Below are 24,737 nucleotides of genomic sequence, written 5' to 3'. Positions count from 1 at the left end.
TAATCTGTCCAGATCACTCCGGACCTATCCCCACCCTCCAGCATATCTACCTCTCCCCCTAGCTTAGTGTCATCTGCGAATTTGCTGAGGGTGCAATCCATCCCCTCATCCAAGTCATTATGTAGAACAAAACCAATCCTTGGGGCTCTCCGCTAGAAACCGACCGCCAACCTGACATCAAGCCCTTGATCACTACATAACCCTCACTTATGTGGCCCCCGACTGAGAAGGAGAAAGATACTTCTTGCATTCCCCTCACACTCTAGAGCCTAAGGGGGCTCTGTCTAGTAGATTTTGCGTGCTCCAGCCCCGTCCAGCAGCAGCACAAACTCCCCAATTCTTGTGGGACCTCAGGGGCTGGATCCACACAGATCCCCTGGGGTTTAGGTTCCCTGCCCTGGTCTAGTGTGTGAAGAAATAAATGACCACAGCAGTGACCTACAACCATTTGCTAACTTTTTGTGATCACTTCCCTGGTAGGTACCAATGTCAGAATTTCTGTATCTATTCTGGAAAGGCAACAAAAATTCTCTGTTGCTTGACACTTTGCCTTTCTAGGACCAGAGATGAAATTTTCTGTTTCTACCTCTCATCCTCCCCCTATGCACGGGATTCCGTGGCTGCCCCTCTGCTGGGGCGGGGCTCCCTGGGGACAGGGCTCACCAGTCCAGATGGTGGGGCTCTCCTGCGCTGGGGTCCTGACTGCCTTGCACTCCTGGGCACTGGAGCGCTCTGGTCTAGCAACATCCATGGTCCACGGATGCTGTTGGACCGGGAAGTCCTGGATTTAGGAGGTTCAACCTGTATTTAAAGTCACAGGGCTTGATTCTGATTTCACGCTGACTCCATCACAATCAATGGAATTCTATCGCTTTGACTTAAAATGGGACGAGTGAGAGTAGAAAGGGGCCTAAAAATCTATGTATAGACTGCAGTGTTGTATCTTGGCTTCAGATTTTTCTTTTACAGTGCTGATCTATAAGTATTTCCGACGTTAAGTGTCTGACGTCAAATTCCAAAAGCTAGGGATGAACGCTTGCACATTCCTTTGTGTAGGGGGCAGTAAGAAATAATTTTTGAAAACTTTTAGGACCTATTTTTAATTCCTTGTGTGGGTGTGTATTGTCACTTGCAAGGATTGGTGGCAGAGATTTGAATGCATGGGCTGTCTAACCATTAATCCTTGTTGCCTTGATTTTAATGCAGTGGCCACAAGAGTGAGGTTATGATAGCAGCATCTTAATAGTGAATGTTTGTTCAGCTCTCTGCAGTTAGTATTCATTGAATTTTGCTGAATGAAATTCCATCACCTATTACATGACTTGCCTGAGAAATCTAGAACTAGATGTTTTGTTTTATATATTGCCTTTCGCACTGCAAGTTTTAGGATTATACAAAAGAGGGGATTTAATGTAGGCAGCAGGATAATGGTAGATAAGACGTAGAATTATGGATGCAGTAGCACAACGATGAGGACAAAAAGTCCTAAACAGCAATTGAACATGGACCGAAAAGGCTTCCAGTTGAACATGTCTGCCCCTTCTCGCTGTGCTATGAATGAATGAGGTTCACATTTCAGATTCTTCTGCACATCAGTATCAAATCTTCAGTGTTTATTTTTCTTACTGTAAATGGCTGCACCTGTAGGATTGTTTCACAATTCAACCATTGGCATAGTAAGTCATTATATGCAGAGAATAGCCAGAGTATACAAAAATGATGCAGGTATACAAAATGATGAATAGTAGAGAGGTAAAACATTCATGCCTGCTCACCTTTTCTCATAATGCAAAGAAAAAAAAAACCTGATAAAAGGAAATACTATATTTATATGACTGTTGAGGGCTTGCTTGCCTCTCGGTAACCCAGACTGGATTACAGCCCCCTTCGGACAGGGCTGCCCTTAGTTTCACCCAGATGCCCCTCTTTTAGGGCATATATGGCCTTATAGGCCCAATTCCCCCAAAGTACAAGTCCCTCTATTCAGGTATATACGGCCCTCTAGGCCTAATCCCAAAGTACAAGTCCTTCTGTAGGGTTGTAGAGGGCCTTCCGGCCCAGCCCCTCAGTGAGCTTCTCCCCCACAAGCTAGGGAGCATGGTTGTGGGGAGGTAGGGGGACCCGGGCCCTCCTGCTCCACGGGGTCCCAGCCCAGGGCCCTGATGGCAGCGGAAGCTTTCGCTGTCTGCTCGGCGGGGATGCCTGCTGGAAGACACCGAGCTCCTGGAGGTCAGTCCTCCGCCCTGGGCTCCTTCCTACCCCTCCCAGCGCTGGGCGCCGTCCTCTGTATGCTGCTCCCTGGGTCAGCCCAGTCCGACCGTCTCCCTGTCCAGCGCTGTCGCTGAGGCTGGGGCTGCTCCTGCAGTGGCCGGTGCTGCCCCGGGGTGACTGCGGCAGCTGGTGCTGTTCAGGAGCTCCTGCCCCTCCAGCTATTCCCCCTGCCTGCCTGCCCGGGCTTTAATCCTCGGCCTTACTCTTGAGCATGCCCAGCCGGGCCGTGGGAGTGGGGCCTGTTCGGCTAGCTGGGCCAGGGGAGCTCCTGGGGCTTCAGTGCCGCCTTGTCACAATGATGAAGAGCTAACTTGTGGAGTTCAGTGCCACAAGCTAAAATAGAAGCCAAGTCCTTAATAGAGTTCAAGGAAGGGATTAGACCTTCATATAGATCAGGGGTCCCCTTCCTCCTTCTTTCTGAGGACCCTCCAGTGTGCTATAACAACTCCATGGCCTAGTTATGCCTCCACAACTGGTTTTCTGCATGTAAAAGCCAGGACCAGTGTTAGTGGATAGCAAGTAGGGCAATTGCTGCACCAGAGGAGAACAACGCTTAGTTGCTCAGGCTTCTGCTTCAGCCCCAGGTTGTGGGGCTCAGAGTACTGGGCTTCAGCCCCACGCAGAGGAGTTTTGGCTTTCTGCCTTGGGCCCCAGTGAGTCTAATATTGATCCTGCTTGGAGGACCCCCTGAAACCTGCTTGCGGCACCCAGGGGATCCTGGACCATGGTTGAGAACCACTGATAATGAAAACAGCCACAGTTTCATATGACAGGAGAAAATAGACTCCAAGGCATATTAAAAATCTCCATGTTCGGGTCATAAGGCAACCATTAACTGATGCGTAGTTAGTAATAACCAGGGATGTATGTGAGTAGTTGAGTAGCCAGCTACTCGCATTCCTTCCCCCCCTTGCTGCCCCCTTGCTGCCTCTATCAGCAAAGGAAGGAAGGAATGCGAGTAGTTGAGTATCCGAGGCAGCAAGGGGGGGAAGCAGGAGTGGGGCTGGCCATGAACAGGGGCTGCTGCGAGTGCAACCCCTGTCTGCGAGGGCTCCCTGCTGGGACTCCCCATGGACAGTGGCTGTTGGACATGGGCAGGTTAGGACTGAGCAAGCGCAGCTTAGTCCTGGCTCACGCTGGGTCCAGGAGCTACACCCGCTGTGGCTCTGCAGTTTAAATGTAGTAAGGGCCTGGCGAGCAGGCAGGGGTAACTCCCGGAGTCTTCCTCCCTTATTGACTAATTATGTAGTCAATAGAAATTATATCGTCTCCACGATTAGCTATTTATTCCCTTTGTAACATCCCTAGTAATAATTAGCCCCCCAAAAGGAGGGGGCTCCATAAGTGGTCCACTGTGGGGTTTCTTGCACCTTTCCCTGAAGCTTTCTTGCACGGTTCTAACTCAGGCTACTAGATGAGATGGAACGCAGCCTGACCTACAAAGGTAATTCCTATGTTTTCTTGCCGTTAGCTATTGTTTCAATTTTGTTGCTTTTCAAACAGACAATCTTGGTTTGGTCTTATTTCCCCAACCAGCTTTGGTTTAGCAGGAAAAGATGGATTAAACAGCTACTTCTGCTTTTGATTGATTAAAAACATGGTGCACCTTCTCTGTCCTCTAAAGTGTCTCCCCAGAAATGTGTTTATCTGATAAATGTGAAATGTAATGGCTGTATTTTTAGCTCTTAAAGCAATGGTCATTAATCACAGGGATGCACTGTACAGAGAAACAGTATCTTGCACAGCTGGATGATTGTGATAAACTAGAAATACAGATCTGTCATAGCTAAAGGAATTGCTATATTAACCTTCATATTTATAAACTACATTTATTAATGATCATCACCTAATTTTTTGGCTCTGTTGAAAGGTAATCACGTGTGCATATTTTCCTTTGTATTGTCTTAATATTAGTGTTCTTCTTTTCCAAAGCAAACAAGTTTATTATTGTATATGGACCCAGTTGCAAAGTTAAAGTAGGAGGGTTGGTGCATATAAAAAAAACAAAGGGATAGTTGGAAATGAACCGGGATGGGATTGAAATAGGGGCGAGGAGTTAGGACTTTAGGATACTATTCCTATTCTGCCATTGATACACTGTATCCTTGGGGAGATCACTTGATCTCTCTTGTCTCATTTTAGCCATCTTGTAAAAGGGAAAGGATATTTACTGAGCTCATCAGGTTTGTAAACCTATGTCCATTAAGGTTTTTTTTTGAGCCCCTTTAAAGTTTTATCATTATAAAAGGCCAAATCTTACGGTCTTCACTTAAACTCCGAGTGAAATTGGTGGGAGCTTTCCTTGAGTAAGAACAACAGATTTTGATTCAAAGTCTGTTCAAGAAATGCCTTACCAGCTGTTGGTATTCAAACCTGAGTGTGCTTAGTGTTCTGGACTGTAAAGTTTCACAATTAACGGCCAACTGGAGCACGCCAGGAAAGTTGCCATAACACTTATGTGGAGGCAGAGGGATATCTAAACAAGAACCAGCATTCATTTTTAAGTTAAGTCTCTGGGCCAGATTCTAATCTTCGTTATGCTGGTTTTAAATCCAGAGTCATTTGCTTCTAAAACAAATTTTAAACGCTAGTGACAGGTTCGAGATTGATCGCAATGCTGGAAACTGATTTATGTAGCTTTGCTGATCGTAATCCTTGATTTGTCTGACAAATTCTTAAACTTCATAGTTCATGGAAATGTAGGCTGCCTGATTGAAAAAAGGAAAATCAGGCAGCTTACTTGATGGCAAGGCTGTTCCCCACTCTGGCACTCGGAGTGCTGAAGGTGTGGGCCCGCAAGAGACCTTAAATACCTTGCCTCTATAGGCTTCTGACCAAAAAAACTCTCCAAGGTCACAGATTCCGTGGCCTTGGGAGACAGGCTGCCACCCTTAAGAGTAAAAAAACCCATTCCTCTTAGACTCACTTGAACTTTTTCCAGAGGGGTATTCCCAAGATCTTTTACCACAAGAGAGCTTGAAGAAAAAAAGAGAAAAGAAACTGCAATCTCTGATAGCTGACTTCTCAATCTTAGGCATGCACACACAGACCCCCTGTTATCTTCCAGGACACAAGAATCAAATCGTCACCTTAAAAAAGGTGATTTTATTAACAAAACCAAAAAGATACACTTGATAAAGCTTATTTGGTTGCTGGGTGTTTCAAAGTATCTGAGAAAGGAACAGAGAAAAATGGTATCTCTGGGTGAAACTTAGATACAGTGAATGGGACATGGACTTAGCGCAGACAAGTTTAAATAGACAACAAAACAAAGAAAATAACTTGATTACAATTTAAATATAATTTTTTCCCCTATCTACTCATGACCTGTGCCTCAAGGTCCAATCTATTTCCATGCCCAGTATTCCTTGAAGACATGGTAGTTCTGCCTGGTTTAATTCATCTTATTTCTCCAGCTCCTAGCTCAGAACTCACACAGAAAACAGCAGGCAGGTATATCTTCCAATTCAGATTTCAACACCCTCTGCCATTGGCTGTCCTGGCTCCCTGCCAACACCTCCTAGCTACTGAGTTTAACCCTTTAAGTCACTGAATGCTGGCCAGCTCTCATCACAATTGTAAAGAAAATCCATAACCATCTACATGTTTGTTATGGGGATAATGCCTTTCTAGTGCTTTGAGCCCTATAGATGCCTAGTCATTATTATTATTTGTGCACAAGAGTTCTTATGTCCTATGTACCTTAACCCACCCATAACATCTGTTCACGTTTACTGGAACAGTGGGAAGGGAAGCAGAGTTGTGGGATTGGGTGCACATTGGGATCTGGAAACTTGCCTTGACTTATTGCTATTTACTCCCTGTTCCCCCTCTACTACACCCATGCAGGGGCCGTCACAGTTTAACTCCTAACGTTCTACCCAGCCTGTTCTTCATTTGGCCACAGGTTGGACCTCCCTGGTCTGGCACCCTTGGGACCAGGACAAGGGAATTAGCCGGACCAGGGGAGGTCTCCTGTCACTGGCCTCCCAGGCACCTGCTGGCTCCACCAGCAAAGCAACTGCCAGTCAACTTGTCTGTAGTCAGTCTGTAGTCGAACCTCCTACTTGCTTATTGTGAATGTCGAAGTGTTTGACATAGTTCCTAAAGGGCAGTCAGCTCCGAAAGGTTATCTTCTGTCTTGCGAAAGCATGCTTCTTTGAACTGTTACCCATCAGGCCCTTTCTTCACTTTCAGATGAGGTAGTTTTGTCTCCTTTCATAAATGATTTGATTGTTGAGCACTTCTGAAAGTGGGACAGAAATGCTTCTCCATCATTTGTGGCAGGGGCACCAAGTGCTGTGATGGAGATTGACTCCTTTGTATGAGGTGTTACATGCACTCACAGCAGGAAAACATGCCTGTCTTGAGAAGCTTACAGCCTAAATCCATGAGATGGACAAAGGGTGGGACTGGAAATAGTATTTACTCCATTTTACAAATGTAAACAGGGCCTAACCACACTGTAAACGGATGTATTAAACTGTGCCTGTTCCCAGAGGTTACTCCATTACACTTTACAAAACCATGCCATAGAGCAGGGCTACTCCACCTTGGAAGCCCTGGGGGCCACAATGATCCAGCACATGCCGAGGGCCACAACTTAAGTGTGGTTGCATATACATGCAAATAGCTTCTTTCACGCTGATGGGCATGTATACAAAGATTAAGGCAAGACTACACAACACGCAGGCCCCATTTAACTCAGTTCTGCTGATATTAATAAAATGCAATATGGACCCAGTTTCCACCCATATGACAGCACTTCTAATGAGCAACAACAGTCCAGGAATTTAACTACAGGCAGTCCCCGGGTTACGTACAAGACAGGGACTGTAGGTTTGTTCTTAAGTTGAATCTGTATGTAAGTCGGAACTGGCGTCAGCCGCTGCTGAAACTGATCAGTTTCAACCGCGGCTGAATCTGGATGCCAGTTCTGACTTACATACAGATTCAGCTTAAGAAACCCAGGCGTCCCCAAGTCAGCTGCTGCTGAAACTGATCAGCGGCTGATTCCAGGAAGCCTGGGGCAGAGCAACTCTGCCTCAGGCTTCCTGTAGTCAGCGCTGGTCAGTTTCAGCAGCGGCTGACTTGGGGACGCCTGGGGCAGAGCAGCTGGGGTGCTGCTGGGTTGCTCCAGTAGCGCGGCTCCTTGGCGCTACTGGAGCAACCCAGCAGCACCCCAGCTGCTCTGCCCCAGGCATCCCCAAGTCAGCCGCTGCTGAAACTGACCAGCAGCGGCTGAATCAGGACTCCTGGGGCAGAGCAGCTGGGGTGCCGCTGGGTTGGTCCGGAGCGGTGCTACGGGACCAACCCGGCAGCCCCCAGCTGCTCTACCCCAGGGGTAGGCAGGAAAAGCCTGGTCTGCTGGGGGGGGGGGACACTAGCTGTACCCCCCCGCCCCCCAGCAGACCAGGGAGACGGCGGTGGCGGGACCGCCCAAGTCCTCCACGGCTTTGCTCCGTCTCCCTGGTCTGCTGACCTGGGAGACGCGGAGCAAAGCCGCAGAGCATGCAGGCAGCGGGACAGTCCAGGCGCGCCACGGCTGTCCCACTGCTGGTGTGCTCCGAGGCTTTGCTCCCCATCTCCCTGGTCTGCTGGTCAGACCAGGGAGACGGAGAGGAAAGCCTTGGAGCACGCCTGCAGCGGGACAGCTCAAGCGCGCCTGGGCTGTCCTGCTGCGGGTATGCTCCGGGGCTTTGCTCCTGTCCCCCTGGTCTGCTGGGGGGGGCGGGTGGTCCAGCAAAACCGCTGGACCCCCCCCAGCAGACCAGGGACACCAGAGTAAAGCCGGGTCTGCTGGGGGGTGGGGTCCAGCGGCTTTGCTGGACCCCCCCCCAGCAGACCAGGGGGACAGGAGCAAAGCCGCCCAGGCTTTGCTGGACCCCCCCCAGCAGACCAGGGAGACCGGGAGAAGCTTTTCTCATTCCGGAGGACATGGGTGGCGACCTGATGCCCGTGAGCTCCGGGGCGAGAAAAGCCCTGTTCGTAAGTGCGGATCTGACGCAAGTCGGGGACTGCCTGTACTAAAATGCATATCAACAGAAGATCATTATACTGACTGCTTTTTTTTGGGGCGGGGGGAGGTGTCGTGCCTGCAGGCCACGAGTTGAGTCCTGCGTAAACCCAAACCGCACTGCGAAAGGCAAACAAACAGGCCGTAGGCCATGTGTGGAGTAGCCCTGCCATAGAGCGTTTGTCTGGATTTGTAGGTCAGGCCTTTGCCAGGGAAACAGCATTAGCCTGTTTCTGCCAATAACCTTATATAATTGTAACGATAGGGTAGTGTCACCAACCAGTCGATCGGGATCTGCCGGTAGATCTCGGAGCCTCTGACAGGGGATCCTGACTGGTTTGGCTGGGAAGCTCTCAAGTGCTGGCACTTCAGTTGCCCCTCCACCCACTGTCATGCTGCCCCTTGGGAGCCTCCTACTTGCTGTGCTGTGTGTGTGGGGGGGGGGCACTGATGTCAGGGTGTCCTCCTCCCCCCACTCCTGTACCCTTTCTCCACACAGAGCGAAGGGGATGGAGGGAGCTTGGCAATACAAAATCTGTCACTCGCACACTGTGTGCGTCTGTCATTCTCACAAACACGCACTGTCCTTCCCTCTCATCTCCTGACCCAGCATGTACATGGGGGTGCTTGTTACTTTCTGCTTGCAAAGTGTTTTATTTTTCGTTTTTGACTGGCCTGTGCATTTCATAACTTTCATTTCTCTTACGCTTAAATTTAATTCGTTGAGCAGTGAGTTCTAAAACGCCGAACCCGTCATGCCTGGAGTCATTATCCCTGTGGTCATTGCGCTCCTGGAAGTGGCTGGCATGTCGCTGCAGCCCCTGAGGGAGTCAGAGCAGGGGGTCCCCAATTGCTGTCCTTGTCTATGGATGTTGCTCCTGCAGCTCCCATTGATCAATAATGGAGAACTGAGGCCAGTGGGGTTGGGGCCTATAGATGAGGGGCAGCATGTGGAACCACTGCTGTACATGCCACCTGCTTCAGGGCCAGAGCAGGAGGAAGCCTCTGTTGCTCCGTCCCTGGGGCAGCTGTTGGGTCACTCCCAGGGTGGATGGGTGATTCTCAAGCCCAAAGCTCTGCCCTCCTCAGGCAAAAGCCCTATCCCCATGTCCAGTAGTTTTCAACCTTTTTGTTGTTGTTTTTTTAAATAAAGTACCTTTTAAAAGAAATTATAAGGACCCCCAGTACCTACCGTTTTCAAACACAGCAGTTTCTATCATTGCAACACATTTGTTTAAACAATTGTAGCAGGGTGGATGATGAAATTTTTGGGGTGTAAAAAGTTCAAAAATGATCAAGTGCTTCCTGTAAAACTTCAAAGAAAAAATCAGTTTTCTCCCAAAGATTCAGTTGTTATACTCCCCCAGACTTCTTTTGAGTACCCCTAAGCCTACTTACACTGTGCAAGAACCCACCCCACCTCCTGAGGATCTCTTATCCTACCTTCCTAATGCAGGAATCAGCTCCATCTCTGGGGCAGCCTGTGTTGGTTGCTGCTTGGGTGGTTTTGATCCCACCATTCTGTGCTCCATAGGCTGATGTCCTATCCCTAGTTCACTGGAGGCCCCACTCCACTGCCCTATTTTCAGCAGGTCCCTTATCCTGCCTTCCTAATGCAGGAGCCAGGGCCATCCCTGGGGCAGCCTGTGTTGGTTATACCACTGCTCCTAGGATGGGCAGGGGTAGGATTAGAACCCACTATGCTGTGCTGCCCAGATAAATGCCCTATCCTCTAGTCCACCCTACTTGTAGGGTGTCCCCTCCCACACTCTGAACCCTTTAGCCCAAGGCCAGAGCCTGCACCCAACCTGCTACCCCAGCCTGGTGAAAGTGAATGAGATTTGGGGAAGAAGGAGGCTTCAGCAGGGTGAGGCCTCAGAGAAGGGGTGGAACAGGGGCAGGGCCTCAGAGAAGGGGGAAGGAAGCTGGGTAAGTGTATCATTCCCCTTTATTCGGCTTTGGTGAGGCCGCATCTGGAGTATTGTGTCCAGCCAGTTCTGGGCCCCCCACTACAAAAAGGATGTGGACGCAGTGGAGAGGGTCCAGCGGAGGGCAACCAAAATGATTAGGGGGCTGGAGCATATGACTTATGAGGAGAGACTGAGGGATTTGGGTCTGTTTAGTCTGCAGAAGCGAAGAGTGAGGGGGGATTTGATAGCAGCCTTCAACTTCCTGAAGGGTGGTTCCAAAGAGGATGGAGAGAGGCTGGTCTCAGTAGTGACAGATGGCAGAACAAGGAGCAGTGGTCTCAAGTTGTGGTGGGAGAGGTCCAGGTTGGGTATTAGGAAAAACTATTTCACTAGGAGGGTGGTGAAGCACTGGAATGGGTTATCTAGGGAAGTAGTGGCGTCTCCATCCCTAGAGGTGTTTAAGTCTCGGCTTGACAAAGCCCTGGCCGGGTTGATTTAGTTGGAATTGGTCCTGCCTAGAGCAGGGGGCTGGACTTGATGACCTTCTGAGGTCTCTTCCAGTTCTATGATTCTAGATCTTACTTGAAAAAGTGATCTTATGGTTAAAAAGTTGGAGACCCCTGCTGTAGGGGATACTAAATCTTGCTTTCCTGCCAAGTGCAGTGTAGGCCTATTGTATCCAGGTGCGACATGCCTACATGAGGCAATGACTCGTGGTTGATCAAGGACACTAACCCATTTCATGTGGGGCTGAAAATAGCTCGGCTTCCAGGCAAGGACAAATGGGACTTGACTGCTATTACAGACAGTGTGAGGGGGCCTTTCTCTCAGTGCTGGTGAGGACATTTGTGAACACTAACTCTTGCCTCTTTCTACACCAGGAGGATACTGGTTTGATTACCACTTTGGGGGAGTGAGGCTGCTGCCATGTTTGACAATGTAGATGTGGCTTCCGAAGAGACAAGGTCTTGTACGAAAAAACCCCGCATGGAGTGAATTATATGAAACTCAGTTTCTCTTCCTTGATAGGGTAAAGGACTGCATCAAACCAGGCCTCATTTGATTCCATAGTTCTGGATTTAGATTTAAGTGCATGCCCCACTGTGCTTTTAGATATTCATTACAAGCTGTTTTTCTGATTAACTGGTTCTTGTTGCCGTGTGGTGAAGGATGATTTCTTATTGCAGAAACTGGACAAAGTGCTACCTGGCTTTAATTCATATCTTGTATCCCCTTATTTAATTATCTAAAAATCTGGGTAATGTAAATCATTGCAAGGCTAAATGCCAAAAGCTGCTTTGATGGCCATTGATTTAGAAGTTTGAAGGGTCTGGAGGCACTTTGCTGTATGAAACGTAGACAGGAGCAAGGGTGTAATTAGACTGTGACCTCTTTGGGGCCGGGATTGTCTCTTGTTCTGTATTTGTACAGTGCCTGGTGCAATGGGGCCTGGGTCCATGTCTCCTCTCCTAGGTCAGGGGTTGGCAACCTTTCAGAAGTGGCGTGCCAAGATTTAACTTATTCACTTCTATTCATGGATCTCTGTGGCGAGGGGAGGGGCAGTAGAGGGGAGAAGGATGGGGTAGGGGTAGGCTGGGTACCGTGACCATATTTTCTGAACCAGCTGCAGTTAGGGAGAATTTAAATGATTAAACAGACTAAGCATTTTCACTTTCCCATGTTAGTTTATCAAACCTCATTTTAAATAAAGTAAAATATGAATTTATGTCCAACACAGTTTCAATAACAACGAGAAGTCCTGTGGCACCTTAGAGGGGTATGTCTACACTAGCCTCCTAGTTCGAACTAGGGTGGCTAACGTAGGCATTTGAACTTGCAAATGAAGCCCGGGATTTTAATATCCCAGGCGTCATTTGCATGTTCCCGGGTGGGCACCATTTTTAAATCCCCTTAGTTCGAACTGACTGCCCATGGCTACACGCGGCAGTCAGAAGTTAATCCGAATTAAGTCCTTAGTTCGGATTAACTGTTACACCTCATTGCAGGACGAGTAACATGGGCGAAGACCCACTGCATCAGAAGCAGTTTCAAAGTTTCAATGTTTTCTTTATTTATGGCAGGGGTGGGGAACCTTTTTTGGGTCGGGGACCACTGACCCACAGAAAAATCAGTTGGGGACCACACAAGTGAGAAGCAAAACAACCAAAAAAACCTCCTTCCAAACCCCCAACTCACTGATGTGGCATCTGAGACACCTCACCCCTTTGACGCTCCAGCTTCTCAGGGTGAGGGGAAAGGGACAGGGAGGACTGAGGTCAGGGTGTCCCAAAGGCCAGATTTACTTTTCTGGAGTTAGTGGATTTTATGGACTCTCTTAGGTTGTGGGGGTAGGGACAAAATGTGGGGTTCAGTGTACAAGACAGGGCTGCCAGCAGGTGGGATAGGGATGGGGTACAGGTTGTGGGAGGGAGGTGGGGGTGCACAAGGGGGAGAGGTTGCGAGGTCTGGTTGGGAGGTGGGGTGCAGAAGCAGGCTGGGAATAGGGTGTCTGGCCAGGTGGAGGCAGCAGCAGCAAGGGATGGTGCAGTGTGTGGCTAGGAGGAAGGGTGCAGGAGTAAAGGTGGATGCAGGAGCAGGGTGGGGGTAGGTGTCTGGCCAGGCCAGTGGAAGGGAGGGTGCAGGAACAAGAGAGGGTGTTGGAGCAAGCTAGGGTGCGGAGTCTTGGTGGGGGGAGGGGAATGGTTGAGAGGGACTGGGGCGTGGGGGTCTGGGCATGAGGGGGGAGGACACTTACCTGGCTTCGCACTCCCTCGCTGCAGCCACGTGGCCTCGTGCCATTCTCAGAGGCCGGAGGCACTGCTGTTGTGGCCACATGGTCCTGTGCTGCCCCTGGAGGCGCTGCTGCTGTGGCCATGTGTCCCTGGGCTGGCCCTGGAGGCCGGAGGTGCTGTGGCCTCGCAGTCCCAGGCCAGCCCAGAGGCTGGAGGCGCTGCTGAGGCGCGTTAGCCCCAGTGCTGCCTCCTCTCACTGCAGCCTAACCTGTGCTGGGGAAGAGGGAGGGCTCCGGCGGCAGCACGGGGAGGAGGGTTGGGGCTAAGCTCTTGCTGGCCTGCCATTGAAAATCGGCTCGCGGCCACCTACGCCACGCGTGCCGCGGGTTTCCAGCCCCCGTCCGAGGTGCTACGAGAACTCCGATAGCTCCTCTTGGAAAGGTTTTCCCAGCAGACTTGGACTATGCAGACATAGTTTTCTGATGGTGAACTGGACTGTCGTGCCTACCTGAATGGCCACCTGGGGAAGACCAGTCTGAGCAGGGAGTCTGTCTTTGGACGGGATGTGCCCCAGGATCAGAACTTCTCCTGTTGATTTGAGTCACTTTCTTAAGCCCAGCTGCCCCAGGGATGGAGCTGGCTCCTACATTAGGAAGGCAGCATAAGGGGATGCTCTGAAGGTAGGGAGGGCAGGTGGGTTCTGGAGTGGCCTAGGGGATAGGGCATTGGCCTGGGAAGTACAGGGTGGTGGGCCTAAGTTCAGTCCCCCCCAGGCAGCCATTGCACAGCCTGACAAGTGGGCTACTACCAACAGGAACCTTGAAGAGCCAGGCAAAAACTCCAATCTCTCATTGCTGGCAGATGCAGAAGGGGCCAGCCTGCCTCCCTCCTCTCAGACTGCAAAGACAGATGTGTCTGTCTCCGCTTAATCAGTGCTTCCATCCATATACACTTCAGTTTTTCAGACTCACCAGTCTGGCTAGCTTTTGCATCTGGGACATGTGTCTCATAAGATGTCCATGACCTATTGAATGCTTCTGTTTTGGGATTTAATTTCCAGAAAACTGCCTAATAAAAAATATCTGGAAAAGAAAACTGGAGACTTTTTCTCAGCCTGATTCCATTCTTAAATCTAGTGCAAATGCTGGAATATCTCCAAGGAGTTACATGCCAGGAGTAAAACCAGCTTGAGATTCAGAAACAAGCCCTGTTTGTGTAAAAGTAATAGTGTGTCAGGTTTGCTGTTGACCTACCTTGTGAGAAGGCTTTGGAACTCTGCTAGGTGATACCGCTAATTCCTGTTGACCAACTGTCAGGGCTCGACAAATTAGGCAATCTACTCGCCCATGGCAATCTACTCACCGCCTCTTGGCGAGCCCTGCCAACTATGACCCCTGGATTCCACCATGTAGACCAGAGTTTCCCAACCGATGGGTCACGACCCGAATATGGGTCACCATTACATTTCAAAAGGATCGCCAAGTGTCTCCCCAGGTGGCTCTGCCTCCCCACTCCCCTTGTTTTTGAATTGCCTGGGGTCACCAAGTCTTCCTGAATTGTCAAAATGGGTCCCCATCTGGAAAAGGCTGGGAACTGCTGATTGTAGACAAAAGAGTAGAGAGACATGCCACCTTGTGGAAATGGTGGTGGAGAAGTCGGGGGAGACATTGAACCAGTCATCTTTTTCCGTAATGTGTCTCAGAATTTGCAGCAAATCAAATGAGTCCTTTAACATGCCTTTTGCGTGGTTGTGACCTATAATGCTGTTGAAAGATAATATCCTGCCAATCCCAGAGGCTGAACAGTTATTTAGAAACGTTGGTTAATGGAAGTTTTCCTGTGCAGCCCCGCTAATGTGTGTTAATGTAAGGCAGAACATCTCTACAGCCGGGATGTTAAATATCGTTTAATTGAATAGTCGATTAACCTTATACATTCTTATTGGTTAGTCAACTATTCTGTAGTCCCCGGGAGTGGGGCCTGAAGTCAGTGTGCTCCAGCCCCATTCCTGAGGAGTCCCCTGCCACACTACGCGGGGTGCCAGGCAGGAACTGGTCCGCAGGGGGAGGCAGTTTAAAAACCAGCTCCCCTCGTGGACTGGTTGCCTGTCACCCCTTGCTGCTGCCTCTGATACAGAGGCAGCAGCACAGGGTGGCAGCAGCCCTTGTCCCAGCAGAGGGGCTGAACTCCTAGACCTGGCATGAGCTGGAACTGAACCGGGCTGCCTACTCCCGTAATACACTTTTAATACAGAGCTGCAGCAGGGTAGGTCCCCGACCCGGCACAAGCCAGGACTGAGCTGGCTAAAAAATGTACTGGCAGGTGGGGGGGGGATGTGTATAGTCGATAGCATTAACCTATCAGCTTTTGTTAATCAACTCTTCACTGTTACATCCCTACTCTACAGTTGAGTTTTTACGGCCCAGGTTGTCTTCGGACTTTCTGCTGACGTAGTCAGAGTGGTGCTCAGTTAATACTGTCATGATGAGTCTTATGATGCTGATGCTTGTCTAAATATCTGAAGGAGGAGCCTGCTGTTTTGTCAGGAACCATTTTCCGTATTACCGTGACCAAGCTTAAAAGTGAAGAGCTGTGTTTGAAGTTCTGTAACATCTAGGATGATTTGGATTTGAAATGTTTGGTTAAGTTGTTATGTAGAATGTGGGGTGCGCGTGTGTGTCCGTTTGTCCGTCCCCCTGATGCTAACTTATGTGGATCCCACCTTTCCTAGCGATAAGGGTACTGTGACGCAGTGGCTTGGGTTTCCTTTCCAAAAGCATGAACCAGTTAGATCTTGGCGAGGTAATACAAAATGTTTCCTTCTGTTCTTGGGCATCTTACTATTGAAGCAGAAATGGTCACATTGTCTCTAATTAAAAATAATGCTTTTAAGAACAGCCAGCTTCCCAGCTTCAAAGACTTACCACTTTGACTTCCCCTTCCATAACAAATAGGATTAGCACAAAGAAATGTACTTGTAGCTCTAAGTATTGGCTCGAGACTGCTTTTAACGTGGAACATGATTGCAGAGGAAAAAATCCTCCTTTCCTTTCTGGGATGTGTATTACTTGGGTACATGTTGTTGCTGAAATGTCATGTCTGCTCCTTTGTTGTGAACTGTAGTGGAGAGAATGAAATAATGGAGAGCAGGTGATGAACAATTTGCAGATCCATTAAGCAATCTGCAAAATATAGGGTATGGAGTTGAATGTTGTAATGGGTTGGTTTGGTGTCAGAGTGGAGTACTAGTTGTGGCATAAGCCTCAATGGCTTTACACCTGGGGAGCACAAGATAATGTTAACCCATGTTAGTTTCATTTTAGTTGTGGTTTTTGTTGGCATGCCATGGAAACAGAGAGAGATACATGAAATCTCTTAATATAGGCCAGGATGTTAAAAAATGATGAATGAATTTGGATGTCCTTATATTTGAAGGGACATTGTTTTCAAAAAGGGCTGAACGCTTGCCCTATGAAATTTGGCCCCCTTTGATACGTATCAGTTTGGGCTCCTAAAGTCATTTGTCACTCTTGAAAATTTCAGCCATGATCTTTATACCTACAGGTTTAGGGATGTAAGTGACTAGTCGAGTAGCCGACTAGTCGCTTCTCCCTCCCCCTCCATAGGGATGTTAAATATCGGTTAATTGAATAGTTGAGTAGCCTTATGAATTCTTATCGGTTAGTTGATTAGTCTATAGTCCCCCAGGGGTGGGGCCAGCAGCCAGTGCGCTCCGGCCTCACTCTGAAGGAACTCTCTTCCTCTGTATCAGAGGCAGCAGTGTGGGGTGCCAGGTGGGAGCTGGAGCTGATCTGCGAGGGGAGCCCTCCCCTCCCGGACTGGTTGCCTGTTGCCCTGTGCTGCTGCCTCTGATAAAGAGGCAGCAGCACGGAGTGGCAGCAGCCCCTGTCTTGGGGGGGGTCTGAGCTTCTGAATCCGGTGTTAGCCAGCACAGCCAGGCTGCCTGTCCACCTGGCTCTTAATATACTTCAAATGCAGAGCCACAGCAGGGATAGGTCCCAGACCCGTTGCAAGCCAAGACTGACCCCGGCTGCTGGCCCGCCTGCTAAAAAATTTACTGGCAAAGGAGGGGTAGAGGGAAATGCGTGAAGTCTGTAGCATGAACCTGCTTTTGCTTATCAGTTAATCGACTACACTATTACATCCCTACCCCCCTGCTGCCTCTGGGGGAGGGGGAAGCAGGAGCTGGTGCTGTGGGGAGCTAGCGTAAAAGCCGGTCCCCCCCCCCCCCCAACATCATCTCCGCAGAGGGAACAGGGGAGGCAGAGGCGCAGTAGGGGACTGGGTGTGAGTCAGGACTCAGCTGTCCCAGCTTGCACCTAGGTGGCTCTTACTACATTTAAAAGGTAGAGTGCAGTGGGGTTAGCTCCCGGGATTCTGCAGTTTGCCCCCTTGTTGACGAATTGAGTAGTCGATGGAAATTCCATCAACTACTCAATTAGCTGATTAAACGCAATTTAACATCCTTATACAGGTTAACTTTATTTTAACATTCAGCTTTATTACCGGGCCCCTGGGTACTATTAGAATCACGGTCACACATTTTCAAAAACGTCTACTTCTGGAGTTTCTGGCTATGGAAAGTTTTTTAATTAATTTGTAGTGCCAAAAAAATCTTGAAACTGTGTGAAAAGCTACAGAGGTCACAATTTTAATTGCATCCTTGTAAAACCTGTGTATGGGCTTTCCTTCCACATGCTGGTTTTTATCATACTGCATAGCAGGTATTAGAAGTATTAAGAACCTGCTAATGTGCTGTTAGACTTACTTTTGGGATTCGCATGTGGGCTTTTTATGTATTTTTATTATGGGAGCAATCATGCAATATGCTGGTTTGCATTGAGATCTATGGCAGAACTTAAATTGCCTTCAGGGAGAGCTGGATTAGGTGATTCACTGGGAGTTGAGGATTCTCTGCACCTCCTGACAGATGTTCAGCACCTTGTAGGGTTGGACTCTGGAAAGCAACATAGACTTGAAGAATTTAGGGCTAGGATTTTGAAAGGAACCAAAAGGGGCAATGTGCCCAAATTCCATTCAAACTGAGCAGAATGTAGATATTCGGCTCTCTTAGGTACATCTAAAAATCCCAGCCTCAAAGCTTTTTAGCATGGGTATTTCAGTCCGGGTTATGTCTGTGGTTCAGCTAGTCCAGTGTCGGGTCTCAGACAGTGGCTGGCACCAGATACATCCGAGGAAGCTGCAAGCAGCCCTGTCCTGCGGGGCATTTAGGCTATCAAGGTAGCTGGAAGATGGGCTTGGCCAATAGCCTGTGGGTTTTTAAATACAGGAGAGGAAACAAAGGCTTTTACTTTGGGGGGAGGGGTTGGGAGAAAATCTCTTCAACGAGTTTACTCACGTATTGAATTGGCAGAAACTTTTCAAGAGCCATTGTGCTTTTTAGAAATGCTTTATTGAAAATAGGTGGCATATTCCCCACTCTTAATCAAACCAACTCCGAGATCGAGCTATTGGAATGTAATAGCTTATTTTTTGTTCCCATTTGTCAGCTGTCATACTTTTCCTCTCTTTCTTGCCTGCATTTTGTTTCAGTGCCAGACTTTATTTGCGAAATTGTGCAGTGATGCCTGGTACAGAAGTACAGCCTGTTTATAGGTTATCGAAGATTTACCTGCTTTGCTTGGGTCCTTAATTCAATTTTGTTTTTTTGGAAAATAAAATGAAATTGCACATGCTTTGTTTAAATCATTGCTTTGGGGTAGGGCCAGGGATGACGGCTTCAGTATGCAGATTGCGGACCTGCCCCAGCCCACAGTCACGGCAGCAGCTTGGGGTCAGGTGAGAAGTGCCTCTCCATGGCTACTGCAGCTCCAGAGGTCACAGCTGGGAGAGGGGTGCGTGTCCTGGACTGTTCTTCTGCCCCCTATTATCCCAGGGAGAGTGAGGAATGCAGCAAACTCTGCACTTTCCCCTCACTCCCTGATGAATGGCAATAGCCAACAGCGTTCCTATATGAATGATGGGAGGAGCTTCAGCCCCTCAGTCCTCCCTAAAGGGCAGATGGGGGGGTAGGCAGTTTGGAGGTGGGTACCCCTAGCCAGCCCTTTCCACCTGCCTGGCGATTGTCTCTTTCCTTTATGGTTATATGAGAAGCAGTCCCGTTTGCCTGGCACAACAAAATCCTTACCTTGTTTCAAGTTACAAGAGGAAGCTGTAGGCTGAAGTTGGTGCTTGTAGCTCTTACCTTTTAGGAAGAGATCTTGAACAAATGGACAGACTCTCAAATGTACACGAGAAGATAGTTTGAGGATTTAGCGATTGTTTAATTACCAAATCTGAGGTTCTGTTAGTCCCCAACTGATCCCAGGCTCCACATAGAGCTGGCCCCAGGCTTTATTTGTGGATGCTCTGAATTAGTCTGGCTGCCGATTGAGTAATGGGAACGGAAGTACCCCATGTTGGCATAGGAGTATTAAGGGCATTTAGACCATAAACAGGCATGTGAAGGACTAATTGACTATCCAATAAGCAAATGCCTCTATCAGAAAGAGGCGGTAAGGCGGGGGGAATCAAAGGGGGGGGGTTTCAAAGTGGCAGCACCGCATGCAGCCTGTGGCCAGCTGGGGTGTCCCGTGGCCAGCTGGGGCATCCCCAGGCTGCACGTGCCGTTTCAAAGCAGCAGCTCTATGTGGAGCCTGGGATCAGTTGGGGACTCCCCCTGCTGACCCTGGGCTCCTTGTGGCCCTGCTGTTTTGAAAGGCACACTTCAAAGGCAGAGGCGCCCTATCGACTAATCAAATAGTCGATGCCTAGACGGCTGCAGGGGCTCAGTGGTTTGATAAGGTCTGAGTCTGAATTAGAACTGATAGCTCATCTAGTCCATATACTTGCCAAGGGCGTGTTGTTTCCTACGGGCAAGGCCCTTTCTTTTCAATAGTTTCAGAGGGGGGAGCCGTGTTAGTCTGTAACAGGAAAAACTTCAAAAACAACAAATAGTCTAGCAGCGACTTAGAGACTAACAAAACATGTAGATGGTATAATTTTTTCAGTATTTTGTTTAGAAATACCTGGGTATTTATCAATGTTTATTATAATAACTAAAAAAAAAAAAAGGTGAAAAATCAGTGCACAAAACTCACATAAGTCTGAGTAAATAGCATTGATAATATTGGGACATAGGAGGATTCCCCCCCCCCCCCCCCCCCAAAAAAGTGAAAAATAAGAATTCCGAAAAGAAAATGCTGTGGTTTATTTAATGAACTTTATATACAGTGCATGTGTGTCTTCCACACCCTATAACAGATGGCCTTGCACTGACACTTTAGATTAGCTTGTTAACATGAAGACATCTATCTAATGTAAAATATTGGAGTTTCTTAACATAATCAGAACCTTGGTGTACTTAAGTGGTACAAAATTTGGATAAAAAAATCAATACATATTGAACAGTTTTTGTATAATCTGGGAATTTTTCACTGAAAACTGAAATCGAAGGACCTTACTTATGGTACATTTTTTAGAACTTTATCTCTTCTGGCTTTACATGTGTGAAACAGTAGGTCCTTCTCCACTTCCCTTGGGAGGCTGATAATCCTGCCTAAATTTTCCCTTTTATTTTTGTTCATTATTGCTAGTTCTGGTCTCTTAGATAACACTAAGTAATTCTGTCTCCTTGATGTTTGTGCCCTTCAAATTTGTGTAGACTATCCGTCATTTAAAAAGGTTGGAGCCACTTGACTAGAAAACCAATCTTCCACAAGCCAGACCAATTTCCAGAGGTCCTTAGTATGTTTCTTTGGAGACTAAGTTATGGTCTGGACCATCTGTGAAACAGAGCTCTGTCTTTTGATATTTTGGGTGGCAGCTGCCATGCTAGATTAGAGAATTATATAGTGCAATTACATCAACAGATTTTCTTCAGCTGTGGCACAGTGAGAATTAGACACACGTTTAATGGCAGGTTAAAAAGACTAAATTAACTGTGTGCATAGTTTACATTGAAATTGCTAATTTTATTCACATAATATGTTTTGAATAACTTGAATTCTACATAACAAAGTCAAACATGCAGCTTGAGGAGTTTTGACAGTTTCAGCTATAACCATCTGTAAAGGTGCTCTCTCCTCTGTATCTGCAGATATCTGCAGGACCCCAAATAAACACATGTTGTTGAAAGAGATTACATTTTGTGTGTGAATTTGGAGGCATATTTGGCAGAAATGCACATAAAGAAACATCTGAATTATTTGCTGTGAATTTGCAGATAATGGATTGCCCTGTTCTCTATTCCTACTCTAACCAGGAACACAGAGCCTTCTCTAAATCAGGCAACTAATATTTGCTTTTTCAGAGGAAAGTGGATTTCTCTCACCTGTTCCATAAAGTGCCTAGCTGATTGTACATATAGGAATAAAGAGAGAAATTTCTTCCTGACCCAAGATTGAGGTTGGTTTGTGGCTGGAAGCATGATGTTTAATTATCTTTATTTAGACCCCAAAGAAGTATAGCAGCAAAACTCCTGCAAGCTTCAGGTTTTGGGCCTTAAATAGCAAAAATCTAAATTCCCAACTTTTCATTTTTTCTGGACTTTTTGCTGCCTGTGAATATAGATCAGAAAGATGAGTACTTGGCTTGTTTTATTGGCAGCCAAGTCAAGGACAAGAAAAGCTGGCTGAAGCCACTACTTACTTGATTTGTTACAGAAATACAATGAATTCATGTTAGACTTACTTCAGAGCGTCTTGCTACATCACCCTTGAGAAGTTTGCTTTTTGTATTATTTACTTCTTTCTTTCAAATCCTAAATAACAAACATGAAATGTTTATTATTAAGTAAATGAATAAATACAATTCTTAGGGCACCGAGTTGCTTTTTCCCTTAAGAAATGTCTTGGATTGAATTCTTACCAACATGAAACAAATTGGGTACTCAGCTAAAATGGGAACAAATTACTGGTGTCCTGTTTACACACTTTGAAAAAAGTGGTAGACAGTCTTAAAAGTGGGAAAAAATTTTATATATATATATATATATATATATATATATATATATATATATATATATATATATATATATATATATATGTTTTTAATTTAAATATAGGTTGAACCTCTCTAGTTCTTCATTCTCTGTTCTGGCAACGTGTGGTCCGGCATGATTTTAGTTAGCTGGATGTCCTTTTATCAGGGGTGTGGCCAGTTTTCCCCATGGTTCTATAAAGTTTGTTTACAAACACTTGTCCTGGCTCTGTGCTTTGTGCTGTTGTTTAGCTCTAATTTACCCTTAAATGTTTTCTAAGAGCCCAGATAGCAGTGGATATGTTGGCAATGGTGCTAGACATATTGACCACCCATGGTTCAGCAAATTCTCTGGGTTGGCACCTGTCAAGTACAAGGGTACTAGAGAGGTTCAACCTTCTAGGCCCCTAAGCTGAGGTGTCTCTTATGGCCTGCAGTGGTAGTTGGTGCGGGGAGCTGTGAGGCAAGGGGGAGCAGTGGTGGTAGCAGCGCCTCCGCCTGTGGGGGTGGGGTGGAGGATGAGCGAGAGCACCAGCCTCATCAGCAATCCTGGTGAGCTTGGGCAGCCATGGCAACACGCTGCTTTTCTACTTCCCCTTCCAGTGGGGCTTGGAGCACCCGGCCAGCCAGGCCGGTGAGAGACAGCACGGAGCCAGACGCCAGAGTTCCCTCTGAGCTGCGTGCTTGTGCGTACAATGGAAACTTCTACTCTGCCCACCTCCAGTAGTGTGGCTGGAGACATGCTTGGGCTGCTGGAGCTGGAGGAACCGCGTGGCAGCGGGACGGGGGGGTGGCTGGCAGGCGGGAGGGGGGGGTGGCTACTCCGGCTGGCCAGGACTGGAGGAACCTAATGGCTGGCGGTCGGTCGACAAAATAACACGTGACAGATTAAAATCAATCACCATAATGAATATACACATATTCAAATTAATTATTACCGTAATGAATATGCAAATGTGTCTGTCAGTCTGCCAAAAAATTTTTAATGAGTTTGCCGCTCTGCAGTATAAAAGAGGTTGGGAACCACTGTTCTATACGCTTCCACGTGTGCTGTCAGATGAATTATAAATGGCAGTGCAATCTCAGAAGTGACCACCATATAGCAGGGGATTCACAGTTACATATTTCTTTGGCCTTCTTATCTTTATACTACTCCTTGTTATTGCTTTATTCATGTCAAGCTGGACTTACCATTTGTATCGTATCTGTTGTTGTTATACAGTGGCTGATAATGGTGGGTCTAATTTTAGGTGGGTTCTGTGATGATAAAAGCCCTCCCTGGGAAGTTGGTTGGTCCTGTGTTGAGAATCCCACCTGTTGCAGTAATATTGCATAAAAGTCAGAGTTATGTTTTTCGAATGTGCAATGCTCTAAATAGATATAAACAGAGGCCCAAAGCACAGGTCGGGAAAGGTCCGAGAGTACTTAGTGTAAGTGTAGGGCAGCATTACGTGTCTTCAGCTCAGTAAATGGTCTTACTGTCTAAAATACTTCTGTGGCCTGTTAGGACAACTTTTTACTTAAGAGGTGGCTGCATTTTGGTGTGATCCCTGCACACATGGATCAGTTGTAATGTACTTGGAGAGGAAAGTCACTGTGGCTGGAGATTTTCAAAGGAATTTAGTGGAGTTAGGTGCCCAAATCCTATTAACTTTCTGTGGGATTTAGATGCCAAGCTCCATTAGACTCCAAATGTTAGTGTTTGACGGCATGGCAAGGGGGGGGGATGGGATATTAGAGGATGAGCTTTTAACAAATGAATTGCATGAGTGCCAGGTTCATCTTGGTGCGCCAGAATTGCTATCAGGTTTAATAGCTCTGATTTGAGGTTGCTAAGAATATCCTATGTCTAAATGTTGCATATTCAGCTGAATGATTGTAATTCTTTCTCTTTTAACAGAAGGAACGTGAAGTCGAGGAAGAAACTGGCAGGACAGGTCCATTTCAGCAGAGCATTGGGAAAAATGAGGAGCGTGAAAGGAGGGAGATGATCACTCCAAGTCTTAGAGATGCACTAACAAAACAAGGTGAAGGCCATAAAGATGGTGTGCAGACTGGGTTCTGGGTCAGGCTTCAACGTTTGTATGGGTTTTTTTTATATCAGAAATGATGCAATGTAAGGATTGCAAAGAAGGGACTGAGCTATTGCATGCCCTTTGTTACTAGTGGGCTCCATGATGTCTGCATAATGGATATGGAAGGGTCGTCTTTAGGTGTCTTACCTTCCTGTTGCAAAGTTAGGACACTAGTGAACTTATTGAAACCAAACAGTTCAGGCCTAAAATTTCGTAATTGGGCCCAGCAGTTGTTGACATTATAAACAGTAGTGTCTGAACAGGAAATTTTGGAGTTTAAAGGGCACCAACCTTCTTGAGTCAGTTTGTTAGTGTTTTTTATGAGAAAATATCCCAGTGTTTATCCAGCTCCCTAAACCCAACTCCTTGCCAGAGGAGGCTGTGAAGGCTAGGACTATAATAGAGTTTAAAGAGAAGCTACATAATTTCATGGAGGTTAGGTCCATAAAAGGCTATTAGCCAGGGGATAAAATGGTGTCCTTGGCCTCTGTTTGTAAGAGGCTGGAGAGGGATGGCAGGAGACAAATCGCTTGATCATTGTCTTCAGTCCACCCTCTCTGGGGCACCTGGTGCTGGCCACTGTCGGTAGACAGGATACTGGGCTAGATGGACCTTTGGTCTGACCCAGTACGGCCATTCTTATGTTCTTATGCATTAGAAAATCAGACTCCTTTCTGATATTTTTATCCAGTATTTTCTTCTGAATTTCTGTGCTGAAATTCATTTCTCAAAG

The 24,737-nt window shown here is 47.3% G+C and overlaps 1 protein-coding gene across 1 annotated transcript in view; it reads left to right on the top strand.

The window, feature by feature from the left end:
• The window catches only part of LOC102458161 (S-adenosyl-L-methionine-dependent tRNA 4-demethylwyosine synthase TYW1), a 191,664-nt gene that overhangs the window by 17,193 nt on the left and 149,734 nt on the right, over positions 1–24,737 (top strand). The window contains exon 9 of the mRNA XM_075905103.2: positions 23,830–23,956. Coding sequence (XP_075761218.2) covers positions 23,830–23,956 — 127 coding nt within the window. The remainder of the gene's footprint in view (positions 1–23,829; positions 23,957–24,737) is intronic.

Source organism: Pelodiscus sinensis, chromosome 21 (assembly GCF_052426305.1).
Source record: "Pelodiscus sinensis isolate ZL-2025 chromosome 21, ASM5242630v1, whole genome shotgun sequence".
Taxonomy (NCBI): Eukaryota; Metazoa; Chordata; order Testudines; family Trionychidae; genus Pelodiscus; species Pelodiscus sinensis.
Note: the sequence above shows the minus strand (reverse complement) of the source record. Positions and strands in the feature narration are given on the sequence as shown.